The sequence below is a fragment of the Megascapheus bottae genome, chromosome 5 (assembly GCF_031878675.1).
Source record: "Megascapheus bottae isolate mThoBot1 chromosome 5, mThoBot2.hap1, whole genome shotgun sequence".
NCBI lineage: Eukaryota > Metazoa > Chordata > Mammalia > Rodentia > Geomyidae > Megascapheus > Megascapheus bottae.
In genome coordinates, this window is record NC_143513.1 from 75,642,968 (window position 1) to 75,655,441 (window position 12,474).

The 12,474-nt window shown below is 43.0% G+C and overlaps 1 protein-coding gene across 2 annotated transcripts in view; it reads left to right on the forward strand.

Annotated features, from left to right (window-relative positions):
- The window catches only part of Tbxas1 (thromboxane A synthase 1), a 179,527-nt gene that overhangs the window by 96,656 nt on the left and 70,397 nt on the right, over positions 1-12,474 (forward strand). For both annotated transcript variants that reach the window (XM_090333403.1, XM_090333404.1), the window contains exon 5: positions 4,244-4,340. In XM_090333403.1, the coding sequence (XP_090189529.1) occupies positions 4,244-4,340 (97 nt within the window). The remainder of the gene's footprint in view (positions 1-4,243; positions 4,341-12,474) is intronic.

Consider the following 12,474-nt stretch of genomic DNA (forward strand, 5'->3'; position numbering starts at 1 on the left):
CTGTCCAGGGCTTCTCCACTAACTGTGATGTTAGCTGTAGGGTTTTGTCACCTTTTCTTACATGCTGGAGAAGTTCTCCACTGTGTCCGTGTGTGTGTGTGTGTGTGTGTGTGTGTGTGTGTGTGTGTGTGCGCGCGCGCGCGCGTGTGTCTTACTATGATCAAGCAATGGGTTTTGTCAATTAATATGATCACATTGCTTGTAATTTTTTCATATATTTTTATTGTAATTAATAGAAGGGTTACATTATATTCGCCAGATAGATGGTGCATTACTTCACATTACTTTCTACATTGCTTATACTTTTAAGGAGTTGGTATGATAGATAATATTAATGATTTAAAAATACTGAACTAGTTTTGCATATCTAGTATGAGTGCCACTTCGTTATGGTGGATAAGTCTTTTTAAATGCAACTAGATTTCATGTGTTTTGTGTCCAGGATGTGAGGCATGCTGGCCTGTGTTTTTCTTGTTTGCACTGTCTTCGCCTGGCTTTTATATCAAGGTAACAGTAGCCTCACGCAGAGTTGAGAAGTGCTTCTTCCTCTTTTCCCTTATGAAGGAGATGGCGTGCAGTTCTTATTAGTTCTTTAAATGCCCTGTTCTAAAGTGGAACACTGCAATCGTCTGAGCCTGAAGAAGCCTTTGGGGAAATTTTAAACTGTGAATTCTGTTTTTATGCTCATAGGATTATTCAGATTGTGTTGTTCATTTGGGTTGAGCTTTAGTCTTCTTGGATTTTTAAGAAGTTATCCTAATTCTAGTCTTCAAAAACATCAGGGTAATGTGGTTTATAGTGGTCCTTATCCCCGAGTGACTGATAAATCTACAGAGAGGATCGCTTTGTTCCAGATCATGGTCTGTCTTTTCTCTTTTCATCTTCATTAACATGATAGATTTAAAAATCTATATCTATGTATCTATCTATCTATCTATCTATCTATCTATCTATCTATCTATCTATCTATCTAAATTGATGGTACTGGGGTTTGAATCTAGGACCTGTGCTTGCCAGGCAAATGCTCTACCATTTGAACCACACCCCAGCCCTTTTTGCTTTCAGTTTGCTCTACAAACAGTCTTACATCAGGCTGATCTTAGACATGAGTTCTTGTGCCTTCACCTTCTGAGTGGAGGAGATGACAGGTACGTTGTGCCCGTGCCCAGTTGTTTCTGAAACAGGGTCTTGCTACCTTTTGTCTGAGATCCCCTCAGACCAGGAGGTTCCTATTGCCACCTCCAAATAGTTGAGATTGTGGACGTGAGCCACCGTGAGCCACCACATTCAGCACAATTCCGTTTCTGTTGTTTTCGATTTCCACTTTATTGCTCTCTATCCCTCTCATTCCTTCCTTCTTTAGGTTTAGTGCTCCCTTTTCTAGCTCTTTGTGGTAGGGACATAGATTATTCACTTAAGATCTTTCCCAAGAGAACATTCAGTGTCACGAATCTCTGCCTTAGCATTGCTCCTGACGCAACTCCATACCATACTTTGCCACGTTACTTCACTGTTGAATTACATTCATACTTCTAGTAATACATAGTTTTTAATTTTAATCCCTTATTTCTTGTTTTTGCTTTCCTTCCTTCTTATGGTTTAATCATCTTACTTTCTTATGGATTACTTAAATAGTGTTCCATTTCTGACTTACTAAAACTTTTATATATCCTTTTGTGCAATTTTCTCAGTGGCTGTGTAAATATACACACATAATTTATCAGAGTCAATGAATAAGGATGCCTTACCACTCTATATGACATGTAGAGACCACTTTACTGTCAAATACTATTATACAAGTGTCCCTTTAAGTACCTTTGTCACATCAAATGGGGTAGTAATGTTTGCTTCCGTCATCAAGGATAATTTAAGAATCTCATGAAAAGACAGATAATTTCTCATTTTTATCTATTCCTTAGTTCTTCTTTTCTGGAGTTCTGAACCTGCTTCAGCTTTCATTTCCCTTTAGCTTTTCTTTAAAAGATCAGCTGAGCAGTGTGGCTCATGCCTATAATTTTAGCTAAGGAGGCTGAGATTTGACAATTATAGTTCAGAGCCAGCCTGGAAAACACTTCCATTAGACTTTTTTCTTCAAGTCACCAGCAAAAAGTTGGAATGGAAGCATGGCTCAAGTGGTAGAACAACATGTGAGCAAAAAAGATGAGCAAGATCATGAGACTCTCAGTTCATATCCCAGTTCCAGCACACACACACACACACACACACACACAGACCAAAGTAAGATCAGCCAGTAAAAAGTTCTCTTCAATTTTCTTTATGTTATCATGCTACTCTTTTCCTTTCTTTTCTTTTCTTTTTTTTTTTTTTCTTCCAGTCCTGGGGACTGAACTCAGGGCCTGAGCACTGTCCATGGGCTTTCCTCAAGGGTAGGGCTCTACCACTTGAGCCACAGCACTACTTGCACCATTTTTCTATGTATGTGGTACCGAGGAATCAAATCCAGATCTTCGTGCATGCTAGGCAAGCACCCTGCCACTAAGTCAAACTACGGGCCCGCTACTCTTTTCCTGAATGTTACATTTACCAAATAACTTGTGACTGGCACTTCTTTACTTTTAGCACTTAGAAAATGCACCACTTCCTGCTGAGGCTCAAGTGGTAGAGCTTTAGCCTTGAGAAAGTCCAAGGACAGTGCTCAGGCCCTGAGCTCAAGCCCAGGACTAGCAAAAAAAAAAAAAAAAAAAAGAAAATGCACCACTTCCTTCTTGCTTCATAGTGTAGGCTAAGAAATCTACTATCTTTTACATTGCTGTTACCCATAGGTAATCCATAATTTTTTTGTGGTTGTTTTCAACATGTCATTTCTTTTTTAGTTTAGATTTCAGAAGTTTAATTATGATGTGTTTTGGAGGGGAGATCTTTGGGTTTACTCTATTTGAGACTCACTTAGCATGTTGAATCTAGGTAGATTTTCAGCTGTTACTTCTTGGATCTCAAGTGACTTTGAGGCTCATTTTAGGTTTGGGAAACTCAGCTCAGGAGTGGGGTTCAGGGGCCCCCAAATCCCTCAAGTGGTGCACAAAATACTAGTCATCTTTCTTAGGCAGATTCTCAAGATACTCGGTGATACTTGCTGTGAGATTTTTAAAAGCATTGGCTTATGGCTTTGATAAAAACCAGTAAAAAGAAATTAGTTGTATCTTGTCTTCCCTTGTACCCCATATGTTAAATTTCATCAACATTTTTATGATCACTTAGGGTGAATATTTTCTGAGTTCCTAATAAATTGCAGGTAAATGTATATTCATTTTCCTTAGTCATTGAGAAGATAAAGAAATTTTTAAAAACTCAATCATTTCTGGCTTAGTAAAAGTCCTGAGTAAGAATGCTTCAGGAAAGGTGGCTTTAATGGGGACCTTTTCTCTACCTGGTACATGCTAATCTCTTCTGGATTAAGTCTACCCATCATCAGAACTGAGTTTGGGATGCAATGTCTCTGGGAAGTTTCATTCTCTCTTCTCCAAACACTAAGTTGAGCCCTCCAATGTGATTTCTACACTGTCCCTCCCCTCAGACCCTGAGAGCCTGGAGGGCTGGAATGGGGTCTTGGTTGCTTTGGGCCCCAGTACAATCAGAAACAGAAGCTCTGTCTCCTGTCATAACTCACCACCCCCAGCCCTCTGGTACAGCCTTTCCTCCATTTCTTCCTTCATTCCCTGAGTATGCACTAAGCTTCTTCCTCGGGGGTAGGGAGCCTAGATGTCCAGGCTTTCCCCAGTAGATTAAATAGTCTTCCTATCCTCACAAGCATCTGTTGAGTCATTTGCTCGAGGCTCCGTTAGGTGGTTGTTCTTCTCCTGATGGAATTCCTAACCGCATTTTTAGAAATCGATAGCCTGTGCCATCTTCCTTCTTGGTTTTACGATTAGATCTTACGGACCCTTTCCCATTGTATTAATGTCTGTAACTCCATCTTTCATGTTAAGCCACAAGCTTCAGGAGGTGGAAAGGGTATTGTATCCAACCCAGAGAGCTAGAGCGATGGATAGAGCAGGTTAAAGGAAGCATGCCTCAGATGAGAGGGGAAAGCATTGGGTGTTAGATCACCATAGTGCCACTTCGTTATGGAGCACAGTTTCTCATCTTTTCTGAATCTTTACTTTCAAAATGTTTAACCCGCATTCGAATCTTAGACCCCATCCCCTTACATACACACTGTTTTTTTGATAAGCAAGATGAATAAAGACAAGTTATCTTAATCATTTCTGTTCATTGCTCCCAGGTACTATCTCGGTCGTCGAATGTATATTGTCATCTCTGAGCCAAACATGATCAAACAAGTGCTGGTTGAGAACTTCAGTAACTTTACCAACAGAATGGTAGGTCACGTTCATCCTTTTTTCCTTCCTGCCTTCATTCTTTTATCCTCCTTCTCCTCCTTATCTCTCTCTCCCTCTCACTATATATACATATATGTGTATACATACTTACATACACACACACATGTACACGCGCACGCACACACACACACACGCACACACACACACATGTACACACACACACACACACACACACACACACACACACACACACTGGTACTGAGGGTTGAACTCAGAGCCTCACACTCTTGCTCACTCGGCTTGCTTGCTCCCAGTTGGTACTCTATCACTTGAGCTATGTCTTCAGTCTAGTCTTTGCTCCTTCACTGGAGTTAGCTTCTTGTAGGCTATTCTAGGCTGGTTTCAAATCACAGTCCTCCAGGTCTCAGCCTCTTGAGGAGCTAGGATTTTGTGTGTGGATTCTAAGCGTAAAAAAACAAAAAGGCTGCCAGGCTATATAAGAAGGGAATGATGGATCCTCTTATCAGCTTGAGGACCATTCCATTCAAACTTGAGCTCCTCAGTAAACTTGTGCTTTCAAAAGAAATGTACAGAGCCGGGAGCATGGCCTAGTGGTAGAGTGCTTGCCTAGCATGCATGAAGCCCTGGATTCTATTCCTCAGTACCACATACACTGTGGCTAAAGTGGTAGAGCACTAGCCTTCAGCAAGACCAAGGGCAGTGCCCAGGCCCTGAGTTCAAGCCCCAGGACTAGAAAGAAAGAAAGAAAGAAAGAAAGAAAGAAAGAGAAATGTACAAGGCTGCTATAGAAAGGTGCCCATTCAAGAAACACTTTCAAGAAAACTAAAGTACCAGAGAATTTACAGTAGGAAAAATGCTATAAACCAAGGAAAAAATTTAAAAGCTGTGTTCAAAGCTCTAGGGAATCTCAGATTATACAGGCCACTTGACTGAGAAATACCACACAAGGCTAACAAATACCAATACGAAAGCAAAATTCTGAAGATCTTACACTTATATCTTTCCCAGAAAGTATGAAAGTATTAAGGCCGGAAAGGGAAGAAAAACAAACATTCATGAGGAAATCTGTCCCCGCTAGGGGTCTATGAGAGACTCTTTATGTCAATTCAAGACTGCAGCCTACCAAAGGAGGTATGCGGTTCAGAGAAGCACATTTCCTTCTTTTTATCTTTGATGAAAAAAAAATCTCAAAGAATGGGACTGAGGCCAGAAAATGGTCGAAGTTGGTGTTGTTAGTATTTTCAAAAGGGAGAGAAAATTTCTCACAGAGAAGTTCAACAACCTTATGCTGATGGTTGGAAAAAGTTTAAAGAATTAATAAACAAAAGCCTGTGAGAATTTAATCATTGTGCCAACCATTTTTCTTTAGGTCAAATTAAACTCCCCTTTCCATTCTTGTAGGGACATAATGCATTTCTTCTTTTGTTGATTATTGAGCTACAGGCCAAACTCTAACTAGGTGATAATTGTGAAGAAAAGAAAGACTCAATCTTGACCTTATAGCTCACCCTTGAAGGAGGGAATCAGAGCAGTGGGGTAAAGTCCAGCTCATGAGATGGAATCTCAGTACCATCAGATGCGCCTGTGCAATCATGTGACCTAGAGTTTTGGGGTTTTTTTTGGTTGTAGGGCTTGAACTCTGGGCCTGGGCACTGTCCCTGAGCTCTTCAGCTCAAGGCTATCATCCTACCCCTTGAGCCACAGCACCACTTCTGGTTTTCTGGAGGCTAATTGGAGATAAGAGTCTCAAGGACTTTCATGCCTGGGCTGGCTTTGAACCTGGGTCCTCAGATCTCAGCCTCCTGAGTAGCTAGGATTACAGGCGTGACTCATCATGCCTGGCTTTGTTTTTTTGTTTTTTTTTTTCCATTGAGATTAAGTAGTTACATAAATTTTACAGTACTGTAGCATAATACTTTTTTTTTTTTTTTGCCAGTCCTGGGCCATGAACTCAAGGCCTGAGCACTGTCCTTGCTTTCTCAAGGCTAGAGCTCTACCACTGGAGCCATAGCACCATTTCCAGCTTTTTTTCTATATATGTGGTACCAAGGAATTGAACCCATGTCTTTGTGCATGCTAGGCAAGCACTCTACCACTAGGCCAAACTCCCGGCCCCCACAATCACTTTTTTACTTTTGTAATGCTAAGCATCACTGTTATAGTTTACAAAATTTATAGGACAGTAAATGACACAGACTAAGTGGACAGAAACAGAAGTCCAAGCACCCTTCCTAGCCCAGCGCTCTTTTGACTGGGCTACAATGGCGGCCACACATTTCTGGGTGTCATGGTTTAATAGGGATCATTTGCCACTCACTCAAAGCGTGCTCACCTCCCAAGCCCCAGAGCAGAAAAGGTGACTGCCTGGCCTCAGAATGAGTAAAACAACTGCAGAAGTTTAACTGTCTGCAGCTTCTAGATTCTTGTCCCCAAACACCTGTGAAGGTCTGCCGTTCCCCCCCCCCCCCAGAGAGCTCAACCCCAGTACCTTTGCACATGTGAACAGTCCCCAGACCATTAGAAAAGCTCACAATGACTCAACTGCTTATCAGCAGTGTGAGCCTGAGCAGACTTCTTCACCTCGTTAGGCCCCTTGCTTCTCCTTTGGAAAAGGGCTCCTTTTACCTTCCTGGAATGGTGGAAAGCTGAATGGGCCATGGGGTCATGTCTGTATGGCGGGCCCTGTGCAATGGTAGATAGCCGAGATAAGCTGTGAGCATCTGGTTTGCACAAAAACCTCTTTTTACCTCTTCACATCTGTTCAAATCCTAGCTCTTCTGTGTATGGTGGTGGGGCGTTTGTCCTCACTGAATTATTAGTTCTTTGGGGTCAAGAACTGCTACTTCCTCTTTACCCCACAGTCCCTTTTATGCTTTCTACTTCTTTTTTTGGCCAGTCCCGGGGCTTGGACTCAGGTCCTGGGCACTGTCCTTGAACACTTTTGCTCAAAGCTAGACCTCTACTGCTTGAGACACAGTACCACTTTCAGCTTTTTCAGTGTATGAGATACCAAGGAATTGAACCCTGGGCTTCATGCATGCCGGGCAAGTATTCTACCACTAGGCTACGCTCCTGACCCCTCTACTTCCTTTTATACTATGATCCAAATATATAATAACATTCAGGGATAGGATTGGATCTCCTTCAACTTGATGGCCTCTCTGGAATGGAGTGACTCCTGGTCCTGAAGATTCAAATCCGCTTCTTCTTCACCTCCTCGTTCACAATATGGAAAAGGACTCTGAGGGGCTTAAATGATAGAGCACCAGACTAGGAACCACAAATCCCTGGGTTCAAACCTCAACGACACCAAAAAAAAAGGAAAGAAAAACAAAGGAATGGAAGAAAAGATTGTCAACAAAAACAAAACAAAAACAAAAGAAAAAATATACAGAAAAGAAATGGGAAAAGAAAAAAAATGGTTAAGTGCAGATTAGGTCTCTAGGAAACCCTAGAGTTTAGCCTTTTCCACCTGGGAGTATATCCACTTAGCTTAGTTTATGGGTTTGAACCTAATTCCATATTCATGATTTAAAAAAATAATAAAAACAGCCCTTAGTGACTCAATTCTTTCAAAGAAGTCACTGGAGTAGGCTTTCTCCCAGGCTTTTGAAAGTCAAATGAACCTGGGCTTCAGAGAATTCTGGATTAGCCAGGCTTGGTTTCCCCTTTCTGACTCCACACTGTTTCTGTCTCACCAGCTGTTTACTGTGTTCACTGAGTCTTAGTGTCAGACACTGGCTTGGTAAACGTTAAACACTTACTCCATGCTAGCGAACTCCAAATGGTCCCTTGTGACGCAGAATATTACTTTGATGCATTGAGGAGGATCTTAAATAACAGGTCCTTGCATTGTTCAGCAGTAAGAATTGGCACTGAGCAGAGATCCAGGTCTGAGTTAAGGGTATGAGTTTTGTGTAAAAGGACACTGATGGGAGTTAGGGTGAGGTCCACCCCCCCACACACACACAACTTGCAAAGTTGGAAGGAACTCTGGCATTCATTGGTACTGAGAAAATATTTGAATTTCAAAATCATTGAAGAAAATATTTACTTTCTCCCATTCACATTTTTAGACACTTGAACCCATATAGTTTCTCCATTTTTTTCATATATTTTTTCTTGTAATTAATAGAAGGGTTACATTATATTCACCAGATAGAAGGTGCATTACTTCACAAACATTGATACCCTTTCTCATGCCTTGGTCCCCATTTCCCTCCCTCCACCCCCCTGTCTCCATTGTTTTTTAATGCTCATTTCCTGTATGGACTTCCTGGACTTCTGCTGGTGCCTTCAGTCCTTCCAGAACTTTCTCTGTGTTTGTGCAGCCATGATTTACCACTGTAACTTGAGTTTAGCATTTCTAGAACATCAGTTGTCTGTAGCACCTTGGCCTGTGGGTATTTTTAATTAGTGTGAATTTGTTCTTCTTAGTTATGATAATCATCAGTCATGAGGTTAGCTTTAAAAAGAAGTCTGTGGAAACTGGGTCCACATGACTCAGAAGAAATGATTCAATGCAGTGCTTGAACTTATTGTTGGCCTGCAGGTGGGGAAGCAGCGGGAGGGGTCAAAGCGATGGGCTGCTCTCCAGTCTATGTTCAGTTAGTCTGATTGAATGGGAATATGGGAGAGACATGTCCAGAAGTAAAGCACGGTCCAAAATGGCTGGCAGGCAGAATGGACAGGGTGCAGACAAGATGGCCCCCAGTTCTGCTGCTTGGAGGTGGAGGAAGGTGGAGTCCATGGTGTGTGCAAAGATGAGGCACCAAGCTGAGGTCAGCTCTCCAGGGACAAGTTGGGCCACACCATTCATGAGACTCATGGATGTCACATGAAAGCCTTGTGAGAGATTTGGTGACTGGCTTTATCCAGAACCATAAAACCTTGAGTTTTTTAAGTCTGGGGGTCAAACTCTCAGAGGGCAGCTCCATCCACTGCTGCATGGCGGGTGGAGTCGTCAGGATGAGTCACCTTGACGCCAAGTCCTCCTTGGTCCTGGTCGGGTGACTCAGTGTTGAGACACATGAGTCACTGAGAGCCTTCGTCCCAGCCATCTTCAGCAGCACATTATTCCATCTCTGGAACACACTGGCTCACAATAGTTCATAGACAAGTAACACCCTATCCAGACCTGCTGGAAGATGAGACCTATCGGGCCCAGGGCCTTACACCTACCAACGGATCTGTATGGAGAAGATCCAGTCGCCACGGCAAGTTTGTCATACCATTACCTCCTTGCATTTGTTCCTGCACCAGTAATGGTACCTTGTCATCTGTTCATCTAGAACTCTAGGTCCCTTCTGAGCCCTTAAATGAAAACATCTTGACTCTCCTCTGTGGGCAGTGAGGATTTATGTATGAGAATGGCAGTTGCGCGTTCTCCAGGGAAGCCCACCTTACTTCAGCTGAACTTGCAAACTGTTGTTGCCCATGTTTTAGCAAATACTAGTGTTTGAACTTACAGCCTCATACTTACTAGGCAGGCACTCTGCTGCTGAGCCACGATTCCAGCCCATATTTTAGTTTTATTATGTTTAAGTAGTTGTACAGAGGGCTTGACATTCAACATGCTGGTTTCTGAATGTTTCAATTCTCCTAGTTTCATAGGAAATGCACTGTATAGTATGATTCTAGCTCATTTTTGCACTGATGATTTTGAGATTGGTCTTGCTTTTTCCCTGGGCTGACACATGGACCATAATCCACCTATTTTAGACCCCCCTGTCATAGCTGGAAAAACAGGCTCATTCCACCATGCTCAACCTATCTTACAGAGCTGCCAGTCTCAGCCATGCAGAAGTCAGAAAGATTGCACGCTTTCTGTTTGGTGTCACTGAGATTTGAACTCAGGGCCTCACCCTTGCTAGCCAGTTGCTCTACCTATACTCCAGCTCTACCCAGTTGGAGAAAAATTCTTCCTGCAACTGAATTCGTTCTCAGACGAGAAACCCAAACCCAGACTGTGGGAAGCAGTGTTCTTTGGGTTAGGTGAAACATTTTGCAATGCCCAAGAAACTTTTGCTCTGAGCTGTGACTCGTTCGTCCCAGGTTGGGCTGTCCACTGGAAGTCCTGGCTGATGGCCAGGCTGGAAGGCCTGTCTCCTGCCCTTTTACCTGCTTCCCTCTTATTCTGGAGAAATCAGGTCCCTGAAGTTGCACTTGGTCTGTGAAATGTATTTAGCTTTGACTTTTCCACATGATGGCTGAGGGTGGAGTGCAGAATCTTCTAAAGCCTCGGGTGCCTGGAAGGCCTGAGAATCCAGAGGTGGACAGTGCTAAGTGGTATTGATTCTGAGCGCTCGATACTCTTTCTGCCTTGCAGGACTTGTTCATTGTTTTACATTCAGAACCTTGTTGAAAATGACTTCTTTTGTGTTGTCTTACTAAACTCTTGCTTCCACAGGAAGTGAACTTGATTCTAGTAGTCGTGGGATTTGAGCAGAGGGCTTCATGCTTTCTAGGCAAGTACTCTACTACCGAGTCCTATTTTTTGCTAGTTATTAAACTGAGTCTTGCTTCTTGCTCGTGTGTACTTGCACCCTGATTTACCTATTTTAGACTTGCCAAAGTTGTTGAGATTATAGGTACATGTCTCCATATCCAGTTTCATTCCATAGAGATGGAATCTTTAGACTTGCCTGCCCAGAGTGGACTGGAACCACACGCCTCCCAATCTTAGGTTCCTGTATCATTTAGGATGCCAAGCACAAACCATTACAATGAGCTTCCTTCTGCTGAGGTGAGGCTCATGAACTTTTCTGCTCAGGCTAACCTTTAACCTGGATCCTCCCATTCTCAGCCAACAAATAGCTAGGATTACAGGCATGAGCCATGGTTGCCCAACTCGATATTCATATTCTTGCAGCCTACTAGAATGCTTAATGGGCAATGAGTTGGCAATACTGTAATCACAGTATTCCTTGGAGTAATTAAGGTCTGTCTATCTGTCTGTCTGTCTGCCTCTCTCTGTCTCTGTCTCTGTCTCTGTCTCTCTCTGTCTGTCTCTGTCTCTCTCTGTCTCTGTCTCTGTCTCTCTCTCTCTCTCTCTGTCTCATTACCTGTTGCTCACCACTCTGGCTGTCCAGTTCAGGCCTCTTGGAAACCAACAAGGTCTCCAGTGAAGGTTCCCAGCTGTAAAAGAGGTTCATATTCCATTATGCCTCTTGCTATTTCCTCATGATAATTTGCATAGTGAATTACAGCAAAATCCAGGGTGGGCTTTTTGCAGCACTGTGGGAAGCGTGGGTGGGTTTTGGTGACTCTGCCAGGCTGTGGACACACACTTTGGCTCATAATGAATGCACAGCACATGGCTACTTCGCTGTGCCAACATAGACACACACATGCAGGTTTTCTGTCATAACTCGCCCATCAAAACTAGCTGTGAGACCATCCCAAGAGTCTCTTTGGCTGCCCTAGGAAGAAGTTGGTCTTTACTGGGTGACATGTATTAGAAAGGACACACATCTACATTTGCCCCAGGGAATCCTTGCAGTTGTTCACCATGAAGCCCTTGCTGTACATCAAGCCATGTTCCAAACTCCCCAAGAGCTAGCCAAGAGCTGATGACACCCGATGGTAGCTAGAAGATCAACAAGTGTTCATCTTACAATCGAGTGCAGTGCGTGCTCTTGGAAGATTGTGACTCCATTCTCCTTCTTTTTTTCTTTTCTTTTCTTTTTCTTTTTTTTTTTGGCGGGTGGAGCTAGAACTCAAGACCTCATGCTCTCACTTGGCTTTTCCACTCCAGGCTGGCACTTCTACCACATGAGCCCCACCTCCAGCCCAAACAATCAACATCTTCTTTCATGGCTCTTGCTTTTCTGTTTCAGAAGTCAGATCTTCCTCCAAGGTCTCGGGGATACTCCCTACAGTTTTATTTGTGTTCCCCTCCATCCGTGTGACCACAACCTGTCTCTGTCTGTGAATGTATGCTGGCATGTGAATGGCCCACGGTATTCACACCACTCCTACCTCCCCTTTGATCCAGGTCAGGACTCCAGATGTGTGAGCTCATTTCTGGACTCTGTTTTGTAGCCTTGGTCAATCTGTTTACTTTTGTATAACTGTCACACTTTTGTATATTATAGCTTTATAACAAACGCTGAATAGTGGCTGTGAAACTCCTCCAGGTCCTTTGATTCCA